The 25,915-nt window shown below is 39.7% G+C and overlaps 2 protein-coding genes and 1 pseudogene across 3 annotated transcripts in view; 2 read left to right on the top strand and 1 right to left on the bottom strand.

The window, feature by feature from the left end:
* LOC135700079 (uncharacterized) overlaps nucleotides 1–15,580 on the top strand; it is a 33,696-nt gene extending 18,116 nt beyond the window's left edge. Inside the window, exons 4-6 of the mRNA XM_065220473.1 lie at nucleotides 10,374–10,643; nucleotides 14,802–14,966; nucleotides 15,215–15,580. Of these exons, the coding sequence (XP_065076545.1) occupies nucleotides 10,374–10,643; nucleotides 14,802–14,966; nucleotides 15,215–15,493 (714 nt within the window). The 3' untranslated portion in view covers nucleotides 15,494–15,580. The remainder of the gene's footprint in view (nucleotides 1–10,373; nucleotides 10,644–14,801; nucleotides 14,967–15,214) is intronic.
* Nucleotides 513–9,205, top strand: LOC135700086 (phosphatidylinositol 4,5-bisphosphate 3-kinase catalytic subunit beta isoform-like; annotated as a pseudogene).
* An 8,223-nt stretch (nucleotides 15,581–23,803) lies between the features above and the next one.
* Nucleotides 23,804–25,203, bottom strand: LOC135700078 (venom serine protease-like). 2 transcript variants are annotated; one of them, XM_065220470.1, is made up of 4 exons: nucleotides 25,158–25,203; nucleotides 24,891–25,096; nucleotides 24,511–24,832; nucleotides 23,804–24,450 (listed from the first exon to the last, which is right to left on the bottom strand). In XM_065220470.1, exons 1-4 carry the CDS (start codon nucleotides 25,195–25,197, stop codon nucleotides 23,816–23,818), a joined length of 1,203 nt encoding a protein of 400 aa, XP_065076542.1. In that variant the 5' UTR covers nucleotides 25,198–25,203; the 3' UTR covers nucleotides 23,804–23,815. The 2 variants fall into 2 exon arrangements, with proteins under 2 accessions (XP_065076542.1, XP_065076544.1); XM_065220472.1 differs by having other exon boundaries at nucleotides 25,179–25,203.
* Nucleotides 25,204–25,915: the final 712 nt, after the last annotated feature.

The following is a 25,915-nucleotide window of genomic DNA, read 5'->3' as shown; positions in this document are numbered from 1 at the left end:
GTAGGGAAATCGATTTTTTTTTTTTGCATTTACAGGGAATTTAAATTTCAGTTCAGTTCATTGAGGTTGATTGTAAATCGCATTCCACTCCCATGTTATGATGTCAGTCACTCGGAAGTAGTTTCTAATCGGATAGATTATTAAACGTATGCATGCATCAGCTGCTTTCAGTGAAGCATCGACATAGAATTAATTTCTGCTTATTATGCCAACAAGCTTGTTCATTACATAAGGGCATATTGAAAATCAATAGCAACCAATCGCACACATTCCAGCCAAGTTAAGGGCTGAATCGATACTCTTAACCATTCGCCTGAAGGATGCTGATAGAGTTGCACATTCCCGCGGACGAACGAACGAACGAACGATAATGTGGAACAGATGATTCCTCATAATTGCAGCTTCAGGTTGCTCCTATTTCCAAACCCACTTCTCGCGGCTCCCAGAGTTTGATTCAACAAGCCATGCCCAAGAGCCATACCGGGAGGAACCATTATCATATAGTATAGCAAATGTTAGGTAGAATAGATCGCTACGCCGACCGTCACCATCATCTCGTCCGTTGTAATGTCAATCGATGCTGCCCTACATATGGGCGAACTAGGAGTGGTCTGGTAACATACCAGACAATCGTCGGTCGACCCCATCAAACCGTGAGCAGCAGTAGCAGCATCAACAATCACTTTATACGAGATGGTGATGTTGACGACTCGACTACGAAGACGACGACGACGACAACGACGGTACGGCGTTTAGCAACTGGCGGGGAGTACTAAATACATCTACCTACCAGACAGACGCTTCATATCGTGGTCAAAGTGTTGACAGTGAATATATTAGCATACACGAGTTCCGATGCTGTGGCAGCTTTATCACTTTAGATCAATCGATGCAATGCGCATCTATGGTGGTTTTCATCAAGCATTTCTTCCCCTCCCAGTCTAGCTAGTCGTGGAAATGGGATTTCACGCCATGGCATAATACGACACTGGTCAACCTTTTTGTTGAATAGAATGTAATTGGAATTTGGTCGGTGTACACGGATCTGATTGACGTTCAATGTGATTTACCGAACATTACCTATTTGATGATATTGAATAGATAGAATATTCATTATTGTCATAGAAGAACAAGTTAAGGGCTCACCGTGCTCTTCAGGTGATTCCGGCGTTCAGCAAGAAACTTTGAAATTAGTGGAAATAATCTGACCTTCAGTGTGGCTATTAATTATGCGTTGGATGCAAATATTGCCAATCTCATGCCAAACCGTACTACGTGATATTAAAATGCTATGTATTTTGCTATAGGCTCTTTTCATGCACCATCAACATACACGGCGAATGAGAACGACCCAAATTTGAGTTTAGTTCACTCATAATCGCCAAAAGTGCAGGAACTCAGCCATGAGTAAATTTGTCTCATGGTTTCCTGTGGAAAACCAAAAACAATCTGCCGGAAAATGAGGAAATTGACGAAAATTTTATTCAGTCTCGGAGTAGTACCAATAGACTGAGTGAATCCAATCTTTACTTTTCTCAAATTCGGGAATTTTTCCCTGGAAAATCCTGGGAAAACATGAGGCAAATTTACTCATCGCTGAGTTCCTGCACTTTTGGCGATTATGAGTGAACTAAACTCAAATTTGGGTCGTTCTTATTCGCCGTGTAGAGTGCGCTATCCGATTTTGAAAGGAAATGTCATCCAATGCATTTGTTTACATCACAATGACGATTTTCAAATCTCAAAATAATGCATATTTTATTTCACATCTTGCAAATTACCATCGGGTGTGGTCTTGTTTTTCGATTATTTACAGATTTGAACTAATTTACAGCTGAAATAACCACACATTTAAAATCCGGAAGATCATAACCGCTGGGACAATTTTATAAATCTTAATTTTTCTCATCAAAAATATATGGAAGCACCAGCCGGATCACTGCAAACCCGATACAGAAAACAAAATATTCCACGTGGCTGATGATTTCAAGCACCTGGGATGGATAAATTAATCAGGAAAGGTGAAAATATTTTCCTCTTCCTATGCTTCACGGTGAAAATGTTCACCCTCATCACTCTGTTGAGGGTTCCACTATTCACCACCAGCGGCTGGAACAATCGCTTAGTTTCTATTGGCAAATCAAAGTTGGCATTCTTGGAGAATAGAAGAACTATGAGAGTGATGATGGTTTCAAAATTTTACACGGTGAGGTATACGAGTGCAATCTTAAATTGCTTTTATTTTGCAAATGGAGCATTTTATTTAAATCTGGTTGATGCTACGTTAGTAGAAAACTTAAGGACTACTCAATAGACATTTAATATTGAAAAAATGATTTCTTTTCAGATGTTTCGGTGTATACATAGATTTCAGCTTTTCTACCACTGTAGCAGCAACCAGATTTAAATAAAATAACCCATTTGCAAAATAAAAGCATTTTAAGATTACACTCGTATACACGAAACGAAAATTAATTATTTGATTCATGTGTTTCACTTTTACATTTTTGCCAAAACATCAGCCTTATACATTCCATAAGACAAACCATATAGGTACTATAAGAATGCATAAAAGGTATGTGTGACCGCTTATACATATCATTTGACACATGATCTTCATTAACTTTTTGCAAGGCGTCTGCTTATTAGTTGACTTGTACATTTTATGAATAATCAGCAATAGCAATTTGCCAAAAGGTATAAGGAGATTTCTATCCGTGTACACAGCAAAAAAAGTTGTTGAATATTACATCGAAACTGCTGCAACCAGGTCAATCCATCGGTTGTGTAATATCACATTGTACGATGTACATCGATTTTGCGAACAAAATTACATCCATTGATGTAATATTGTATCTGCGTTTTGCTATTACATCATTATTTCATACATCAGCTTGAATTACGTTGATCGATATTACATTTTTTTTTTGCTGTGTACCTCCCGTGGAAAATTTTGAAATCATCATCACTTTCATAGTTCTTCTATTCTCCACGAGTGCCAACTTTTATTTGCCAATTGGATTCGCCTATTCTTTAGATTTGCAAAAACTGACTTTGCTATTGTTTGTGAAGGAGGTGTCCACGGCCAATGAGATCCACCCAAATCTGAGTTCAGTTTACTCATAAATCGCAAAAAGTGCAGCAGCTCAGCGCTGAGTAAATTTTCCAGAGCTTTTCCAGGTTTTTCCAAGAAAACATCCTAATACTATTGGTTCTACTTCCAGACTGAGTATGATACAAATTTACGCATTACATTACACGTGATTGCCTCTCACCAGGGCGTAGCCAGGTTTCAAATTAGTGGGTGGGGGGGCAAAAACTTTTTTTTATGGAGAATTAGGTTAGACGCCGATTAGCTGAACACCATTATACCGAACGCTATTGTACCGTATGGATTACTGGAAACTGAATTTTCAGTCATACTTCGGCATATGTCCCCGATATGTTTATGAATTTTTATAAAAAATACAACACGTTTAAAAATAATGTATCCAGGGTACCAGAACCATTCAAAACTCTAGGGCTTGTTTTTAAGTTTCAAGTTTTTTCTAGTCGTATTAAAATTAAGTTAGTTTTAAGTCTGATTTTCCACTCCCGGATCTTTTTAATTTCTCTAGAAATTTACATAAAAAATAATTTTCCAACAAATTTTATTAGCAACAAGTTTTAAGTTTCATTCAAATTATTGATAAAGATGACGGGAATCATGCTCAATAACACTAGAAATTAAACCAGAATTAATAATTAACCAGGGTGGAAAAGCGATAAATTGGTTTTATGAATTGCTTAAGGAATCTAAAGCTTGCATAAATTAAGATCCAAAGCATAGATTTTTTAAGGTTACAAACTCATGTTTAGCTCGATATCTGAATTTCATTTTCACCAGACAGTGACTTACCTACTTACTTAATGATCCTGCGCACCTCCAGGGGTGCAAAGGTCCGTTGTGAAAGATTTCCATCCTGGGCGATTACTAGCTTAGGTCTTACCCTGGGCCCAAGTCAAATTTCGGTCAACGTTCTTGATTTCACTGTTTAGGCTCCGCCGCCACGAGCCTCTGGGTCTGCCTCTGCTGCGATGTCCTGCTGGATTCCAGCCCAGTGCTTGCTTGCAGATTTCGATTCCGCTCCGTCGTAGTGTGTGGCCGACCCACCTTCACTTCCGTTCAAGAATTTCTGTCTCTATCGGCTTCTGATGGCACAAACGATGAAGCTCGGAATTTGAGATCCAATTGTGGGGCCACCAGGCACGAATTATGTACCGCAGGCATCGGTTGATAAACACCTGCAGCTTCTGAGTGTTCTCCGCTGATACACACCATGTTTCACTGGCCTATAACAGCACAGACTTCACGTTCGAGTTAAAAATTCGGATTTTGGTGCGTCGACTGATCTGATTCGCTCTCCATACATTTCGCAAACTGGCAAAAGCAGCCCTCGCCTCCTTAATCCGTGCACTTATGTCGCTCTTGGTGTCACCGTTCGACGCTATCTGGCTGCCAAGATATTGGAAGCTTTCGACTTTCTCCACTGCCTGTCCAGCTACCGTGAAATTGGAACGGGTTTCCGTGACATCCAACGATTTGGTGTTGTTGACGTTGATGGTTAGACCTGCTTTAGAGGAGCGTTCCACAAGGTCGTCGAGCTTACCCTGCATGTCAGAGCGCCGTTGTGCTGATAACGCAACATCATCAGCCAAATTGAAGTCGTTGATATGCTCCATGGTAATAGGCTGCCACAGCAATCCCCCACGGTTCAGTACACCAGACAGTGACAGATTTTTAAAATTCGGAGTTTAAAATAATTTTAAATTTTTCCTGCTTCGGTAAATGTTGAGCATTTCAAATATATTTTTATTAAACCTAGACTTATAAAAGGATCATAACCTTGCCACAATAGTCCTTTTAATATTGTCCATATAATCAATTCTGAACGATTTAGAAAATTTTACAATATTGTGTGACTCCGAAAATTAAGCAAAGCAAAATGATAAAATATCTTTAGTATCCCTAATTTATTATAGTATAATTATTAAGATGTTGCGCGTTTTTTTTTTATGAAAAGGATTTTAATATTCTACAATTTGGTAAACGTTCAATACTTAAATATTTCTTATTTTATCGAAGACATTCCATATTCCTCATCTCATCTCATCTATTTATCTTTAACAACTTACAAAATTATGTTTGAAAACTTAGTCTTGGTAGAGTCCTACCATTTTATTCGATAACAGTTTTCAGTTTATTAGCACTTCAGTTTACTCTGTGAATCAAATACTCTTGTTATATTGATTACAGATCTTTTGGCTTAAGCAAGGCTTCAACTTTTGAAATTCACCTCCGACCTGCTATTGAAGTTTGCTAATAATCTTCTTGAAACTTTCCTCAGAACACTCCTGAAAAGTCCTCGGAATTTTGTTAAAATTCTTCTTAGAATGTTGCAACGGTTCTCTTTAAAATTCCCTAATATTTATTAGGAACCTATTGAACTTATCTCTCGAGCTAAACATTTCTTTAGAATTCTAGCCAACATTGTCAGTCTTTGAAGTGCCAGTCTGTTGAAAAACAAGCTTATTTTAAGAACTTTGAAAATATTTCAATGTCAGATTCTTGGGAAAGATTTAGAGTCATTGGAGTGTCATGGAATATAAAAAAATCAAAGTTAAAAATTGGATTTAAAGAACAAAATATTTTAAAATTTTATAATCTGAATAATAATTTTCAGTTCTTCAACCAAAACCAAGAATCATGAGTATTTTGGTAGGTTATCAAGAAAAAAATGTGTTGCTTTTTTTCGAGTTAACTGAAATAATGAATCTTACTTCAATCTGATTGGGACACTCAAACAAATGTGGAAGATAAACATTAAAAAAAAAGTTGACAAAAGCTGTTGATGACCTATTCTCCCCCCAGCAGGCCTAGGTTCAATCCCAGTCGGTATCACCAGGATGTTCAGAGACATAACATCTCTCATAACGCCTTCCTTCGGAAGGGAAGTAAAGCCGTTGGTCCCTGGTTCATGAGTTGATGGGTCGATAGGAAGGGTCCAGGTGTGGGAGCCACCTTCCTGGCGTCGATAGCATTGGTACTCAGTATGGAAAACAAGATCGACGGGAAACAAATCAAGAAAAAAAAAGAACGACACTAGTTTTCACACGTTTCCCTTTGAAAGCCACTAATTCAACTCAAATCCTTTCTATCAACTAGGGTTAAGATTTACTTTCCCTCATACTAAGCACAAGCCGTACTTAATCTCTCTTTTTTGAATGGGTTTGAACAAATATTTCTCAAAGATGGTTTCTAAATTAATACGTACCGTTAGATTTAATAAAGAGTCACCAATTGTTGGCAAATTGTTAAGAATCTAACACTGCTTTCCCTAATAAAAATAAGCATAAAAGAGAGCTTAATGACGTGTTCATCCTAACCATTTGTTGGATAGTATACCCATCCGGGATACAGTTCGTTTATGGTATTTGTTTATTAGGGTATCGATTCCAATTCGGTCACACGGGTTTCAATTCCTTCCAAACACATAGAAACGTCATTGGATTCACTTCGGCATACGGAATAAGGTAGAACAAATGAATTCCCTAGAAGCGCTTGTTACTTGGGATGGCTGTAAATATTCATTTTATGGATTTTGTTTTTAGCATGGGAACTAAACTATCGTACCAAGCATATGATTGATTTGATCACGTTAAAATCATTGATTTAGTTGATTTTCCGCTCGATAGGACGGAAATGGGCGCTTATGCCAAAGTAAATTAAAATTTAAAATGTTTTATTTATCCTATTAAATGACGTGCACCTCATTTTCTTCATCGGTTATTACGCACCAACTAGAACGTTGAGCCTTCCTTAAAAACAAATGTTTTAAAAGCATTTCCACAGTTGTTAATTAAAAGCTATCTTTTAAATTTGTCGAATCTCTTAACGGAATACGCCGATCAGTACGTCCGGAGGTACGCGGTGAAGTGTCTTCGCTCAATCCAGGACGACGAGCTGTTGCTGTACCTGCTGCAGCTGGTGCAAGCTATGAAGCACGAATCTTATCTCTACTGTGATCTGGTCGACATTCTGTTGCAGCGATCGTTGAACAATCAGCATATTGGACACTTTTTCTTCTGGCATTTACGGTCGGAGATTCAAGTTCCCTCCGTTCAGGTCCGGTTCGGCCTCATCCTGGAAGCGCATTTGAAGGGCAGCCAGAAGCATATATCGATACTGTTGAAGCATATGTAGTGTTTGAGGAAGTTGCAGCATGGTTCAGAACTGGTTAAAAAGGGAAATAAGGAGAAGGGAAAATCGTTACTGATGGATTACCTGCAAGATAAACCCGTTGGTGATGCCATGTCCGATGTGATAAGTCCGCTTAATCCAACACACTACTGAAAAGTCATGTAAATTTCGGTTCCCTGAGACCGACACATGTAAGCGGGCCTTTTGACATAAGAATCAGTTGAAATAAACGTGAAAATCAATTCAATCAAACGTTCTCTTCGTCGACTAGCTGATGTTTTGGTTGGAGAACACTTAATTTTATATGAAATGTTTGTTTACGTTCTATGATTTACGTCCAATATGGATTACGTCTCGTGTAAAAGTAGTTATTTCTAAGTGTGTAACAATAAACAATTTCGGCTTGGCAGTCTGGCAATCACTCAATCAGAACCAGACTGCCAAGCCGAAACTGTTTATTGTAAAACCTCACAGTCGAACACTCCAACACAATATACGGTACAGAACTACTTCGGCCTAAGCGCCCATTTTGGGCCTATCAATCAGAAAACATCAAATAAATCCATGATTTCAGCGTTATCAGGTAAATTATGCGTTTGGTAGGATACTTTACTTCAAATGCTACCGAACGAAGTCAATATGAACGCGCGATATGAATGTTTGCATCCAATATTCTCAATTACAAATGAAGCGCTCCGACCGAATCAATCTTTATATTCATCCGATAGGCCGAAGTGAATTCATTGGCGTTTCAATGCGTTAGGCCGAGTTTAGAATCCGTAGGCCGAGTTGGGCGTCAAGAAGCAGTGTTAGATTTTTAACAATATCTCAACGATTGGTTTCTCTTTATCAAATCTTACGGTACGTACGGAAAGGTAAATGTATTTGGAAGCTCACAGTAATAATAACATTCCGTTTGGTGCTAAGCTTCGCTAGATTAAGAAAGAATTAGTGCGAGTTTTGCTTAATATGCCGAAAATGGGGTAGTTAACCCTAAGTGTGCAACTTTCGTTGTTAGGCCGTACGTAAAGAGGCGTGCAAAGTAATAGACTCGAAGATGCGAACCCTGTGGACTGTTTATCAGAATTCAGACATTAATGGGGACGATATTAACATGATCTTCAAGAACCGTGACGATCTCCGGCAGGATATGCTCAAATTGCAGATGCTGCGAATCATGGATCGAATCTGGAAAAGTCATGGATACGATTTTCGAATGAATCCGTACAGCTGTATCAGTACCGGTCGCCGGTTGGGGATCATTGAAGTAGTGCTTAATGCCGAAACTAATGCTAACATTCAGAAGGAGAAGAGAATGTTCTCGGCCACATCTCCATTCAAGAAGGGTTCCCTGTTAACGTGGCTCAAAGAGCACAACACAACGGACGAAATGCTGGCGAAAGCAATACAGGAATTCACGCTCAAATGTGCAGGCTATTGTGTCGCAACGTACGTCTTAGGAGTAGCCGATCGGCATTCCGATAACATTATGGTGAAAAAGACTGGTCAGCTGTTCCTTATCGATTTCGGCCACATCCTCGGCCATTTCAAGGAAAAGTTCGGTTTCCGTCGAGAACGGGTACCGTTCGTGCTGACACATGATTTCGTTTATGTGATCAATAAGGGTCGAACGGACCGAGAAGCTCACGAATTTCAACAGATTCAGAATCTTTGCGAAGAGGCGTTTTTAATTCTAAGAAAGCACGGTTTCTAATCCTAACACTGTTTGCCATGATGATCGCGACTGGTCTACCCGAGCTGTCTTCGGAGAAGGATCTTAGCTATCTACGGGAAACTTTGGTGCTCGATCTACCGGAGACGGAAGCACGCGAACATTTCAAGTGAAAGTTCAGCGAAGCCTTGGCCAACTCGTGGAAAGCGTCGCTGAACTGGGCTTCGCACAACTTCTCCAAGAACAACAAACAGTGATAGTTGCGTTACAATCTCGCCATGTAAGCCCACCATGGGACGGAACAGTGATATCATCGGCCGTTTCCCGTTCCTGCTGGAAAGGAATTGGTAGAATTTTGCATTCAAAATCGTGGATTACAATTAATGAATGCAAGTTGAATTGTGGAACGGCGATGTACCGCCAGTGCAAGACACTTTACGTATTCAATATATTGCGCATTTCGTGATGCATTTCTCATTTAGTATCGTCATCTAAATTGCGAATTTTCATAGCGCTAATAAACAAATTGCGAAATCATTTATCTCACATGTAGATGTCCTTTTGTGGCGTTGTACAGTTTTAAGAGTTATTTTTAGTTAATAAATACAAGAAATCAAAGTGCATGATATTTCAATAAATCATATAGGCTAAAATAGTCACGTTTTTAGAGTAAAGTTAAAACAAATTGTGTGATTTGCGTCTTCAGTCGGAAATTCAAAATTTATGTTCGTCTTTCAAGATTAGTTAAAAAGAGGGAGCATGAATGGAGAGACTTTGTGAACTTTGTAATAAATTTGCGCAAAACGATTTGCTGGCCTCATTGGACCGGTCAATCCCATCGCGCTAGCCTAGAGATATTACCCCAAATAAATTGCAGATAGTTGCAAACGACTGATAAAAAAAATCCCTTTATGAAGAGCTTTCCTTTATTTCCTTTCAATTCCGTTATAATTGCTTATCTTTTGAGAGATTCGCGTATTTCGTCTACTACTTGCAGACTTCATCAGTGCCAAGTACTCAACACCACTGTTAAGAGGTATCTGTAAAAAGATAAGCAATTATAACGGAATTGAAAGGAAATAAACCAACACACTAAAAGCTCTTCATAATTAAGTGCTGTCTAGTCCTATACCAATTTTCATTCGTATATTGTTGGGCTATGGTTCCGTATTCGTAACATTGTAATTATTCCAAGAAAACAGTATGGGAAAAACGAACCTGCTTCACCCTGTCTCTCTCTCTATTCCCACTATTCATAAAAGCAAAACATTGTACCGATATGCCACCAGTGCCTGCGACCTTCGGTGCTCAAATTCCATTACTTCCCGACACCAATCATCATTGCCGCCGCAGAACCGGTTTTGGAAAATTGCATTAATCCAACCCAACAACAGCAACCGTAACCTGTAACCACGTTGGTATGCATTACAATGTATGTACTATGTTTATTTTCAACCATAGGTCCTGGTGGTATCACCGCAAAACATCGACGACGACGTCTTGACGCTGCTGGCCGACTCGAAGGTACGACACCTGTACCTGCTGCAGAACCGGTACACTCCGGCGGCCATTTCGATCACACCCGGCACCGTCAAGGGCTGGCGGATGGTACGCCATGATAATCCAAATTTACGGGTCCATCTACGCGTCGAGTCAACAAGTAGCGGCGAAATTCTACTCCAACCGGAGGCACCGGTGCACAGCATGATTTATCAGTCACCCAAAACAATGGTGAGTCCATGTGTGAGTGTGAGTGTTTTAAGCCTCTGAATACAGTCAGGAATCCTTATTGCCGGGGTAACGGGGGCGTGAATAAGGAACCGCGAATAAGGATACCCACAGCTTATGGGATTTTCACTAATGGGGGCTGTAGTGGATTATCTCATTTGTTTCAATACATAAAGCTATACTGTCTTCGACAAAGTTGCTGTACTGGGTTAGACCAACAAGCCTGTGCCATTGGATTCAGGTTAAATTGGGAACTACGCCGCTAGAGGCGCTTCACTTTTATGTTACTTATGACGGGCGCTATAATATATGGATCATATTTCCAACATAGAATATTTCGTGATCCTGACCATATAGAAAGTTATTGTCTTCAGCAAAGTTGTTCAGGTGATCAAGTCCTTTCGGATGGTGGCCATATTAGTTCAGAACTCTCTCACTACGCAGCGCTAGTGTGCATGTGCAATTCCTATATAAACTGTATCTCGAGAGCCTGGCCATATAGAAAGTTGCTGTTTTCAGCAAAGTTGTGCAGGTGATCAAGTCCTTTTGGATGGTGGCCATATTAGTTCAGAACTCTCTCACTACGCAGCGCTAGTGTGCATGTGCAATTCTTATATAAACTGTATCTCGAGAGCCTGGCCATACAGAAAGTTGCTGTTTTCAGCAAAGTTGTGCAGGTGAGCAAGTCCTTTCGGATGATGTTCATATTAGTTCAGTACACGCTCACTACGCGGCGCTAGTGTGCAAGTAAATTTCCTGTATAAGCTGTATCTCGAGAACCTGGCCATATAGAAGGTTACTGTCTTGAGAAAAGTTGTTCACGTCACTAAGTCCTTTCGGATGATGGTCATATTATTTCAGAACCCTCACACTACGTGGCACTAGTGTGCACATGAACTTCCTTAATATGTTATGACTCCAAAACTTATCCATATAAGATGTTGCTGTGCAATGTGAGAACAGGAACTGGAAATCGATGTCAGATGCCATTTTGGAATCCAAGATGGCGGCCATCGGTTCAAGAAAAACTGTCAAATACCGTACAATATGGATATTTTTGGAATGGGGATGACGTGTAGAGGCCGGAAATCGTTGCCAGACGTCATTTTGGAATCCAAGATGGCGGCCATCGGGTCAAGAAAAACTGTCAAATACCCTATAATACGGATATTTTCGGATAGGAGATGACATGTAGAGACCGGAAATCGATGTCAGATGCCATTTTGTAATCCAAGATGGCAGCCATCGGGTCAAGAAAAACTGTCAAATACTCTACAATATGAGTATTTCCGGAAAGGGAACGACGTGTAGAGGCCGAAAATCGATGCCAGATGCCATTTTGAAATTCAAGATTACGGCCATTGGTTCAATAAAAACTGTCAAATACCCTACAATATGAGTATTTCCGGACGTGTAGAGGCCGGAAACCGATACCAGGCGCCATTTTAAAAACCAAGATGGCGGCCATCGGATTTAAGAAAAACTGTCAAATATCCTACAATGTGGGAATTTCCGAAAAGGGACGACGTGTAAAGGTCAGATATACATTCCAGACGCTATTTTGGGATCCAATATGGCGGCAACATGTTTTCCATAAATAAGGCTTACCAAGCATATTGCGTATAATTTATTGTGTATAGCGTATCATTGAGCAAGATCGCAACATAACGTGGAAAATTCCGCAAAACAATAAAATGCTTTGCTACAGATTTATTCCACATTTTGTTTTCTCTTTCGATAACAAAGAACCAACCAGCGCTGTCATGTTTTATGCATTCTAGTCACTCTCGTTCTTCCACACCGTGAGATGGGTCTCGACTTCCCTTAGCAAATCTTGCATTTTTGCACTCCGTTCAACATTGCTGTCCAATGTGTAGAAACTTTCGACCTCGGATAGTTGATTTAGTTTTAACTCGATTTCTGCCGCACCAGGTGGTGGATGAAAATATCAACCATATTCACTGTAGAGTGGTCCAGGAATAAATCTGTAGTTTACGATAGAAAAAAAACAAAACAATTAAAAGCGTTTTATTGTTTTGAGGAATTTTCCACGTTATGTTGCGATCTTGCTCAGTGATACGCTATACACAATAAATTATACGCAATATTCTTGGTAAGCCTTATATATGGAAAACATGTTTTTTTAACTAGTTCGTTTATTTGGAAGGCTCAATCACGTTAGCTTTACGGAGCCGATAGTTTATTGTTCTTTGTTAGTAACAACATTCACTTAATTCTATGTCTAGTAGGAGTTGGGCCGAATACTCGCGGCTTACTCGAGGTAAGAGAGGTACATTGTCGAAGGATAGGATCAGGGGAGGAGCTTGGGGGTAAGGTTTCGTTGTCTCATCAGAGCGTTGTCACCAGTATGAACGGTAGTGCAGGATTCCAAAATAGCGTCTGGAATCTATATCTGGCCTCTACACTTCGTCCATTTTCGGAAATTCCCACATTGTAGTGTATTTGACAGTTTTTTTTAAACTGATGGCCGCCATCTTGGATTCCAAAATGACGTCTGGCATCGATTTCCGGCCTCTACACGTCGTCCCCTTTCCAAAAATATCTATATTGTAGGGTATTTGACAGTTTTTCTTGAACCGATGGCCGCCATCTTGGATTCCAAAATGGCATCTGAAATCAATTTCCAGCCTCTACACGTCATCTCTTTTCCGGTTCCTGTTCTAACATTGCACAGCAACATCTTATATGGAAAAGTTTGGAGACATTACATATTAAGGAAGTTCATGTGTACACTAGCGCCGCGTAGTGTGAGAGTTCTGAAATAATATGACGATCATCCGAAAGGACTTAGTCACCTGAACAACTTTGCTGAAAACAGCAACTTTCTATATGGCCAGGCTCTCGAAATACAGTTTATATAGGAATTGCACATGCACACAAGCGCTGCGTAGTGAGAGAGTTCTGAACTAATATGGCCACCATCCAAAAGGACTTGATCACCTGCACAACTTTGCTGAAAACAGCAACTTTCTATATGGCCAGGCTATCGAGATACAGTTTATATAGGAATTGCACATGCACACTAGCGCTGCGTAGTGAGAGAGTTCTGAACTAATATGGCCACCATCCGAAAGGACTTGATCACCTGAACAACTTTGCTGAAGACAGTAACTTTCTATATGGTCAGGATCACGAAATATTCTATGTTGGAAATATGATCCATATATTATAGCGCCCGTCATAAGTAACATAAAAGTGAAGCGCCTCTAGCGGCGTAGTTCCCAATTTAACCTGAATCCAATGGCACAGGCTTGTTGGTCTAACCCAGTACAGCAACTTTGTCGAAGACAGTATAGCTTTATGTATTGAAACAAATGAGATAATCCACTACAGCCCCCATTAGTGAAAATCCCATAAGCTGTGGGTATCCTTATTCGCGGATAGCCCGGCAATAAGGATCCGGCAATAAGAGATACCGGCAATAAGGAATCCGGCAATAAGGATTCCTGACTGTACAGTGCATTTTCTGTGGTGGTTTTTAGAGTGTTGCGTTCCGAGTGTGTCCACCAACACATCAAATTCAAAAACCGAGAGCTTTGAATGGCTTCAGTTATTTAATCTGGTTGCTGCTGTTTGCTTAACGTCTCGGGTGTCCAATTTTCCCATTTCTGTCGATTAGCACATGGGTCTGCTGGATGTACGCAGATCTTCGCCGAAGGGTGAAGCAGTGTTGAAAGCTCCCACATGTAAGCATCCTGGTCCCCAGTCTGAGCATACCAATGCAATTTGCGATTGCATTTGTGCTTCAGCAAAAGCTTCCCAGCAGCCACGACCGGAATGGAGGAAGGAGAATGGAACGGATCCAGGTGACCGGGAGTGGTGATGACGACGCGGCGGGGTGTTAATTAAGTTTGGAGATAGTTTGTTTATTATTCTTATTCATATGCATAATGGAGTTGGCTTTTGGGCGAATCCACACAAATGAATTGAGTACGAGAGGATCTACGGTAAAACTGTTTGTGCGAGCATAGTGCTGCATGGGGTGGGGTGACCGGGAGTCGGGCGGCAGCGTATCTGTTCCGGTGCTGTGTTTTCCTGTATTTTAATGCTGTTGAGTTGTTGCCCTGTTGCTGGTGTGGATGGTGGATGGTGAGAGTGTTTTTCAACATTTCAACTCGGCGCTTCTGTTTTAATTTTCAGATTACTTCGGATAAGCTGCTCGCTGCAGTCGATGCTTACAAATTTACGCTCGCCGTCTATGGACACGAGATGCTACCAGATTTTAGCAGTCCGGTTGAGTTTCAGGATCGGGTCGATAGCTTGATGGTGCTGATGGCTAGGTCATGCCCGGAGCTGAGCGTACTGGTAAGTGAACAATGTGCTGCTAGAGCCTTAAGCAAACAGTGACCTGCTATCGGCACTAATTATTCTGCTGAAAGCAGATAGAGCTGACCTGACTCAAACATTTTTGGGTAGCCGCAGTAGTAGGTGCAAATCAAAAACGCAACGATTTGGACTGATTTTCATAAATCTTTAAACCAAATTGTTGTATAGTAAGCAGAATCGGACCCACCGAAGAAACTAATTTCAAACCATAACCCATTCCATTCCAGATGATCCGCGAGCGCATCTCAACGACCACGCTACTGCTGATAGCACGCAGTGCACAGAACCTCCGTCAGCTGTACGTCCGCCACAGCCAACTAGTAGAAGAATGCGACTGGCCCAAGAACCCCGAATGGACGGACGAATTTTTCCAATGGCTGCAGACATCATCCCGTTCCATCGCTTCAACTGAAAAGGAAATTTCCCAAATACTGCAAACCGACTGGAAAACTTTAAGCGACGAAAACTTCCCGAAGGCTTCCCTCACCAAATACGTGGATCATTGAATTTAATTCGACGAAAATTGAACAAAACAAATGATACAAAAGAAGATACTCAAATATTAAACGAACAATAAAGATGAAGGACGCCAACCGTTTTTGTTGGAATCTCAAGAGCAAGAGTAAGAAAGAAAATCCTCCGGGCAGCCTTTTAATTAAGTGAAGATAATCGAACAATTATTCCACAACTTCCTCTGGATCCACATCCCTCAAGGCTAACAACGGTGAAGAGCCACTCGGGACAAGGGAAGGCACTAACCACAAACTGCACCTACGGTGTTTCTTATTCCGCTTTGGTGAAATTTCTTGAATCGTTATTATCAGCAATCATAATAATAATGGAGGGGCCTTCGCAGTTGGTTTCCCCCCTCGTGGTTTATGGTATCACTTGGTTTCAAAGTATTTTGCCTGACCTCGTCCCCTCGGGGGAGCCATTGCCATAATGGGAAGGTATCCAGAAATATGCGAGGAAGATGAAGGAATTCAGTGCTTTTCTTCTTGCACCATTTTGCCATCAGGTGGATTGAAGTCGGTTGGAAAGTTTGCATATAGGGGAAATGGATGTAATGTCGGCCTAAATGCTTCTAATTTGGGCCCATACATTGAGCAATCGAGTAAATTTTCAATAGCGACCAAAAATATCCATTAGTATCGTCCCAATGACGCGTTCATCTGGATAAAATTTATAATTAGCAGATTTTAGATCCATAGGCCAACATTAGAGCCATTTCCCCTACTTTAGGTTCATGGGAAAATTTAGGAAAGGGAATAACAGAGGAGCTGAAAACAGTATCCAGATCATAACAGCCAATTTCAGCCAACCAAAATAGAATAATTATCTTCAGCAGCCCAGAATCCTCTGACAGTGAAAGACATCAATTTCTTTGAAAAAGTTTTAGATTAATTAGACGATTCACGGTAACTCGCAACAACTCAAAATTGAGTCGAACATGCTCATTTCAGCGCGAAGTATGGCTACTCAAAAGTGAGTAGGCGCACTTTTACTCCCTTTTGAGAAAACGACGTTCAGTCAATGTCTGTGATACTTTCAACCGGAAAAAAATTGTTTTTTTAATTTGTTTTGATAAAAAATAGAAATTACCTACTCCAGATTTTTTTAACTAGAGCTGCAAACGACTGAAAATCGTCTCCGCATGCAATTCCTGCTTACCTTAACACATTTCGGCCGGTGTTTTACAATAATTTCGCCTTTTCTTAGAGCGTTTGCTGCGACACGGCTGGCATTTTATCGTCGATTTGGCTGACTGAGTGGCTTTTACTCAGTTTGACATTTCTCGTTTACTCAGATTTTGACAACCTAATGCATCAGATGAAATTGAGTACGATCGACTCGCCCGGTGAGTAAGCTGAAGTAAGCGTGTTGGGTAATGAAACTTTCCAGTAGTTCTAATAACCATTTCATTTAGTTCTATTAACCAACATTTTGAATCGATCTCAAGCACACCAGAAATAGAATGAGTCGATTATTGGGCGTAAATCAAAATCAATATATCACACATACTGAACCGTACAAACCGAACAATATATCACGCTCACTCGAGGTTATACCACCAGGGGATAATAGAGAATCTGATATATTAACATTTTTTTCAACTGAAACGAACTTACCAAATTCATGTTTGCTGTTCAATTGATTTATACACTATGCATTCGAAGGCCCCCAAAACATTCCCTTCGTGCACGGATCTTGGCTCCGCACGACATTCATCAAAAAACCACCATGTATGACTTTCTCCAGTCAATTTAAATATTCGCACAAAATTAGGAATGATTAACTTTTTTACATATCATTTTAATTTTTACATAGCTGGCACTTTCCATCACCAATCCCGATCATTAACTCAAGTCAGCCAAACACTGCATGATTGAACGTGTTCTCGAACACACCACACTCGCGTGAACAAAAGCCTACACTCAAAAAATTCAACACGTTTGATCGAAAGGTTTAAACACTTGATTTTCTAAATGCACAATCACATTTACTTTAAGTGTATTTCACCTTGGTTCAATGTGTTAACACGTTAATTTCTGGTGTTTCAAACTTTGAAATGTTGAAAAATCTTTCACTATCTATTCAAGTGTATTGCACATTGAATCGCACTTCTGTTCAAAACAGATGGATTTAAAGTGTTTCGCATTTCAATGCAATGTGAATTGCTTGCTCAGAAAGGTAAACATCGAAAACAAGAGTTGTGACTTCATCCTATCAACCCGCCTCATATATTAGAACAACCGTGGCACAGTGAGATCGAACAAAGACTCCGGCAGCAGCACACCCCAACAGTCCATGATCGAATCCCAAATCAGACCCATTAAAAAGATATGTGAAAGCTCTGGCCTCTGGAAGTTTTGTTTATATATTTGTCGATTAATTTTTAGAGTCGGTAAAGTAGAAGTCGATAAAGTAGAATATTGTAGAATATTGAACTATGATGTGCAAAGCTATTGATATCACCATATGAGGCACATAGAATCCAAGTGTGTCACAATTCAAATCCATAGAGTTCAGGCATGGTTCATAGCATAAGATTCACACATTAAATGGATGTGTTTCACAATAAGCGCAAAATTAAGTGTGAGACACATGATGATGACGTGTGGAATTTTTTGAGTGTAACTCCTCGCACCAACACACAGTGGTTCTCCTTAGAACAAAAGTTGGCCAAACCCTTAAAATTGTTGCAAATAGGTAAAAAACAGTTGGAATATATGTTTTTTAGCTGTACGAAGAAAACTTGACAATCAATACGTCACAAAAAGGAGTAAAGTAAAACCAAAACCAATGTACATAATGGTGCCAAAGACGTATTTAGGAAGACAAAAATGATTGCGCCCAAACCATCAGTTTCAGATATATGGTTTTTTGGGGAAAGTTGCTTCATATTTTTGTTCAATCTTTTTTTGTTCGTGAAATTAGGGTGGTCCATAAAATTGGTGAATTAAAAATACAAACTTTTTTATTATTTGAGATAGACCAAAGCAGTGTTGAAGACACAACGTTTTTATCTCTTATGGTTCATAAGTTACGATATTTTTAAACAAGCAGGTTAGGGTGGCCTCTAATATCGGTGGCGCATATTTTTGCTCAAGCAACTAGTAACTGATTAGAAAGTTAAAGGCTATTTTCTTCGACAAAATTGCTCTTTTAAATTGTCAATATCTCAAAATGAAGCAAACCGATTTTCCAACATTTAACCTCATTGAAAAAATCGTTTTTTTCTTCATTTTTGGTAAAGAAAAACTGGAAAAGGTTTTTCTGTTTAAAGCATTTGATTTAATTAAAAAAGTAATATTTTTCAGCAACTAGCCATAAATTTTCAAATCAAAGAGATAACAACTTAGCAAAAATATGCGTCAGAAAAAGTTCTTAAAGTTTTTTTTTTTTATTGATGCATTTATTTTTCCAGGCTTATTTGCTGTAGCTTTGCGGAGCCAATATTCATTGTTTAAATAACAAAATAACTTAAAACTGACGCTAGTAAAGCGGGGGCCGATTACTCGTGGCTATCTCGAGGTTAGGAGTAACAAATTGTAACAAATTGATGGCAGGGTAGGGATTGAGAACACAAGGTTTGGAGTAGTTCTTAAAGTGACTAGTATAAAAATTTCACGAGAAATGATCGTATAAAAAGATATTTAAAGAATGCCGATTTTCTAGGGGCCACCCTAACCTGCTTGTTTAGAAAAATCATAACTCATGAACCATAAGAGATAGATATATAGTGGGTGTGTATGTGTTTGAGTGTTGATGTGCTTTAAAAAAGGCATTGTTCAGCTTGCTACAGTATACACCGCAGATTATAAAACTAAGAAACGGATATTTTTCAAAGAACACTTTACTTGTTACGCCTATCTGAAAGCTAACTTTCCTAGCTATCTTTTAATTACTAAAGGATAGTGGGCGGATGTGTCCGTCATATGTTTTGCTAAGTCTAAGTGTGAATAAAGTATATTTTTGCTAATTTTGTAATAGAAACTGTCACTTAAAACAGTGCAGACACTCTTTTTTACCATTCATTTGACGTGAAATAAACCGAGGAACATTTTTTTTGAAGCAACCAAGTTGATAAACACAAGAAACAATACGATTTTTAAAAAAATATGTGATATCGCTACACTATAACAACCATAAAAAGATATTTAAACTGCACAAATCATTCAATTTAAGATACTCATAATGTGTTAAAATAGTAAAAAAAATATTGAAATAAAAAAATTACAACTATATTTTTTGATTCAAAGTGTTTTTATGTTACTTCATACGCGAAGTTAACGATTTTCAGAGTTGGTTGGAAATGCTAACATGAAGCTTTAGTGTGATGATTTATTGGCTAGAGAATGATCTTTAGAAGAGGGTAGGTGGATAGTTCCGTTAGAGTACGGCAGTATGAAAATTGAATAGAAGTTGAAAATGAGCGAAGGACCATTAATGCGACAGTTTTAACTTCGTTAACGTCAGTTAACTTCGCGTATGAAGTAACATAAAAACACTTTGAATGTAACAACTCAAGGCGGGAGTAGCCGTCAACAATGCTGATGATGGTACAGCACGCAACAACCACCCTACTGCCTTCTCTCTGAGATGATCACGTTGGTCATGACGAGAGGAGCAACACAATAGTTGGGTAAAGAAGAACTGCATTATAACACACCATCGACTGGAAATGCTCTCGCAACGTGGGGCTTTAGGTAGTGATGAAAACGTCGCTAGAACTATTCCACAGCCGCAGTCAGTTTATGAGCAAAAAGAGGGACGCACATTTTTGCCTGTGGACTTGGAGACATACTTCAAGTCCCCGCGTACATCGTACGGGTTAGGCAAAAATGTGCGTCGATCTTAAAACTGTCGCATTAATAGCCCTTCGCTCATTTTCAACTTCTATTCAATTTTCATAATGCCGTACTCTAACGGAACTATCCACCTACCCTCTTCTAAAGATCATTCTCTAGTTAATAAATCATCACACTAAAGCTTCATGTTAGCATTTCCAACCAACTCCTATATTTTTTTAGTTTTTGGCCAGCAGGAACCACTGTGCAACTACACGCTCAATTGTGGTCATACCGAATTTAGGCGGGTAATATGACAGGTGGGCAGGAGCTCACGGTCTCCCAGTGTTGGTGAGTTCTTTGCGATTAATGTTCACGGAAAGTTCACTATTTTTCCATACAGAAAATCAAAACAAAAAAAAATATGGGAGGATTAGAACAGTTTTTGACCTGTTTCATACGACCGGAAGGTGTATGCTGGTCACAAATGCCGTGCCAAACTGATTTCCTACGCAATTATTCAATCTTTGATGTGAATTTCGCTAATAAACATGTGGAGTATTTCTAATAGGAAAACTTGCCATAACTAAATGGACATAGTTCATTTTAGTAAACAAACTAACACTTCTTCCTACTGTGTCACCTTTATATTACCCGCCTAGATACCGAACACCAAAAGGGCAGCACACAAAGCACCATTGCTGCTACAAAATGTTTGCAAACACCACTTTAATCTGATTAAGCTATCGCACTCATGCACACAGATGTGCCAATATTTAAGTTGAAATGCTCTATAAAAAAATGTGGAGGTCGTGGTGGCCGTGGAGGCATCATGATTAAGCAAAGTTGCATCAGTAGAATTAAAAATATTCTCCATAAACCAAGGGAAATTTTCAATAAAAACAGATTAAATGTATCCCTAAAATATTTATGAAATGTGCCTTACAAAACAAAAAAATGTTCCATAAATTTGAAATTGGCCAATCAAAAATATGAAGTGTTGCAAAAAGTACACTTTTCATTTCAATCTGAAGTTAAGTGTATTGCCTATAACACATAATAATACAAAAATTCATGCAAATTGGAGTACGTCGAGTCAAAACTTGTTTTTATCCTTGTTTTGGCAAGGAACTGGGCTCATTTCATAAGTTTGAGCAAACATCTTATATTTTTTAGTGCACATATCATCTCTTTTGGAAGCTTCGTTTGTATGTTTCTTTTGGAAGCTTCGTCTGGAGGTTTCTTTTGGAAGCTTCATTTTGAAGCTTCTTTTGGAAGCTTCTTTTGGAAGCTTCGTTTGTAATCTTCTTTTGGGCATTTGTCCGTCCCTCCCCTCATCTAACTAAAAAAAGGGTAAGACAGTAAATTCATAAAGGTAACTCTAAGACCAGAAGGTCCCGAAGAAACGAGCTCAACTTTTTGGCTCAGCTCTGGTACTCTTTTCGGTCCCAAGCTAATCTTTGCATCCCTCGAAACATAGGAAAATCCACTAACCCCTCATTTTATCTGTCAAACTTTCATAGTGAATTAAAACAAACATTGTTTAGTACTAGAATTTCGTTAATCGATTTGCTTGGGACCAATAGGCTAGTCAGGACTAGGAATTGGTGGTAGATCTTACATCCTGTAACGTACCACGAAAAGGTGATCTACCCACGTTACGGGGCAAATCGTTAGTTTCCACCGGTTGGTAATACCGTGCCTTTACTGATTAAAGGGTGTCCACAGTTAAATTGCATCACTTTAAAAAAGCTGTAACATTTTGCCCTTTGGGTTAGCTTTAATGAAATTTTGGGTGAGATGGCCTCAGCGTGTATTGTTTACACTGCGTGAGTTTCATTGTAAAATTTCTAGTAGTTTTGAAATTACATCAGAGGAACAGCGCTTGCGAGAGAAAATTCAACAACCTACATCTTTCTCACCGAGCCATCGGAAAGATGTTGGGAATCCAAAAATCTACTGTTTCTCGTGTCATAAAACGTTTTGAAGAAAGTTTAACCATAGAGGTAACTCTAAGACCAGAATATCCCGAAAAAAAAGTGCTCAACTTTTTGGCTCAGCTCTGGTACTATCTTCAGTCCCAAGCTTATCGATGCACCCCTCGAAACATAGTGAGCCAATTTAAAATCATTAGTTTCCACCGGTTGGTTTAACTGTCGATTGGAAGCAAGTGAGTTCAAGGAAAAGTGTTCCATACTGCGTTGAAGATCACAAGCGAGTGGTTTTGCTGCCTTCAAACGCAAACCTCAAAAAAACTGCACTTGACAAACCCCCTTATTCTGCGAGTCACGTGACTTTCTCTCACCGGTGAGGTGACAATTGTCACCTCGTGTGAGGTGACTCTCCATGCAAATCAAATGAAGAGTCACCTCACACGAGGTGACTATTGTCACCTCACCGGTGAGAGAGAGTCACGTGACTCGCAGAATAGGGGGGGAAAAGTTTCGTGCAGAAAGCTAAGAAACGAGCCGAACTACGTTCGCAATGAACGACAAAATAGGACAGTTAGAACGCGGACACGTAAGCTGTACACACACATGCTGACAAAACCGCGTAAAAGCAGACTTCAAACAAATTCCGGGAAACCAGTATGTGACTGCGAAACACAAGTTCGATTTTTCCGAGTCCCTCAGGAAACAGCAAGTGTCCCAGTTCCCCAAGAAATTCATGGTTTGGTAGGCGATTTGTTTGTGCGGAAAACAGACAACGCCTTTTGTAGAAACTACAACCGTGAATGGCCAAGTCTACATGAATGAGTGCCTGAAGAATTGACAGCTTTCGTTTCTTCCGATCTAGCCTCTTGTCACTACTCCAAGGACGTTCTGGACTGGTACAAGACGAATGGGGTCAATTTCATGCCGAAGGATCTCAATCCCCCAAACACACCGGAGTTGCAGCCGATCGAAAGATACTGGGCTATAATGAAGCACGAACTCCGTAAACATCCTAAAGCTGTCTCTACGGAGCAGGAAATGTTGAAAGCATGGTTGAAAGCAGAAAAATATCGATTCAACCGTTGTACAAAACCTTATGGGTGGAATTAAGAAGACAGTTCGGGCATTTGAATTTAGTGGAGCTGAAATAAAGAGTGGAATAAAGATGCGTAATCCAAGCTTATATATAGTATTTAATTCCCTGAAAATTTCGTGACAATTGGATGAGAGACTTATTTTTTGCGAGTACTTCTAAGTGATGCAATTTGACTGTGGACACCCTTTAGGCTGGAAGAGGATACAATCAAAAAATAAATCTCATTTCCTATGGAAAATATCCATTAGAATTTCACATTTTTTTAATTGGGAATCGCACTACAAAATCACATGAAGCTTATGTGTCCAATGAAATTTTTGTGATTTATCACATAGAATTTTTGTGATCATATGAATGTTATGTGAATTTTCATTAATTTTGTTATTGGAAAAATATCATGTGCGTTCCCAATGGATAATATATGAAAACTTTTTTCGGCATAGGATTGGACGATATATTACTACTAGGACAATCATGCTCATGCGGAAAAGATAGTACACAACCCCCTCATTTTTCGCAATACTTTATTCCAGGCGTATTCGCCTTAATCCACGAAAGGTACCCCGTTGTCCTAGTATTGACACTAGGATATGCACTCGCACAAGCTACCCCATAGCTAATCACTCCGATATGATACACTACGCCCGTGTTGGGATTCGTATAAAGTACAGGCCCGCCCGAATCATACTGGCAAGTGTCCCGTCCTTCCGCGAAAGTACACATCTGATTCAACGTAATGCCGGAACTGTTCATCTTTAGCTTGCACTGCTCGTGACTGACCACCATTAGGCTAACCTTCCTCAACACCGATGACGCTGGAGCGCCAAAATCCATCGTACCCCAGCCAACGGCTTCCACTAGCATGTTGTTGAAGGTTGCCGTTGACCAACGCCACGGTAGGCATGCCGGCCCAACGCCTGCATTGAAAACGATCGGATTCCGAGTTCGCACCATGGCGATATCATTCGTTGACGATTTTGCTCGATATCCACCATGGATGGTGAAGGTGCTGATCGACATTACGGTGGCATGAGGGGTATCCGATCCGATGGATAGATCGTGATCTCCTACTAGTAACGCTGTACTGGCGATTTTCTGTCCCGCTAGGCAATGCGCTGCAGTCAGAGCGTGTCTGTTGGAAACTGAAATAAGTATAACGTGTAATTTTTTTTCAAATATTTTCAACTATGACATCACATTACTTATGGTAGCTCCGCAAAACACCCTCCTCCCGGAAAGGTTCACCAGTCCGGCCATCATCGGAAACTCGTTGACCAGTGTCTGTACTCCATTGACGATTTTCACCGTTCGGCGACGTCCACAGTCGCACGATGGTGGGTTGGCTACAATCTGGCAACTGAAACGACCTCCAGTGGAAGATTTCTCCGAACGCAGTGCCACAGTCAACTTGTTTGCAGTGGCTTGCACTATGAACGTGGAAAGTCCGCAGTATCGAGTAGCTCCTGCAAGAAGAGCATTTCCGCTGAGGGACACCTCAATGCGGTCCGCCAAGCAGTTGGTGCTCTACGATGGGCAAGTTTGCTCGTAAATTATTAATATTGTAAAGAAGCATTGAACTTACACTCGGGAGGACCACATCGTAACAGTTCACCTTGAGAATGTAACCAGTAGGTCCGGTTAACCTCCATCGGCAGTTGGTGTTTGGCTTGTAGTAGTTCCCGTATCCGGGTGACTGAATGTAGAATACTTCATCTGCGGATAGGGTTCTAACTGTATCACATCCCGAGAACACACCAAGACATTCGATGTAGGGAAGGTAACTGAGAACTATCGTTGAAAGCAGAGCTGTAGTGTGAAAATAGTATCAGTAAAACACACAAAAACTAACGGCACAAGATATGGAACCAACCAACGAGATAAAAGTACATTTTGCAATGGCACCGCGCCCCGTAGCAGACAATGATTTCAAGGTGGTTGGGCAATATTCTGAAGGCAGTTTTTTTTTATCTTTAAAAATATGATTTTGATAAAACCAGTGTCCGCGAATTGTTAACAGCAGCAAACATGCTAAATGTCATGACTATGAGATAACGTGCCACTGTCCAATGGAGCAGCACATTTTAAATCAATGAAGAAGTGACGCAGACTACACAGAACCAAGCAAAAATATAGAAAAAAAAATCTAGAATTTTGAAAATAACTTAATTTGAAAGAAAAATACATATATTAGAATCTTACAATTACCCTCAAATAAAAAATTTCTGAAAATTGGTCTTTCTAATCTAGTTTTGAAAACAATCTTAGACCGAGATCTCAATTTTATTCCAGGATCGATTTTAGTTTTGATTTCATGAATTCTTGAATGATATCTAGATTAGGCCATGCGGTTCTTTTAATATTTTTTTGAATTTGTAGCACTTAGCATTTCTAATAAATTTAAAAACTCTGGGACTTACAAAATACTTCGGGAGCTTAACAAAATTGAAGCCATATAAAATATAAAATTTATCAATGTTCTAAAGATTAATTGTATTTATGAATTAGGAGGCATTAGGGTGTATGTCTAACGTTTATTATGTCTAATATCCATTTTATCTGACGACTTATACCAATAGCATTAGTCACACACCAAAAAAACAGTGGTTA

Source organism: Ochlerotatus camptorhynchus, unplaced genomic scaffold (genome assembly GCF_037179485.1).
Source record: "Ochlerotatus camptorhynchus isolate MF236.1 unplaced genomic scaffold, CSIRO-AGI_Acam_v1.1 ptg000128l, whole genome shotgun sequence".
Taxonomy (NCBI): Eukaryota; Metazoa; Arthropoda; class Insecta; order Diptera; family Culicidae; genus Ochlerotatus; species Ochlerotatus camptorhynchus.
The sequence above is the reverse complement of the archived record's forward strand: the minus strand, read 5'-3'. Positions and strand labels throughout refer to the sequence as shown.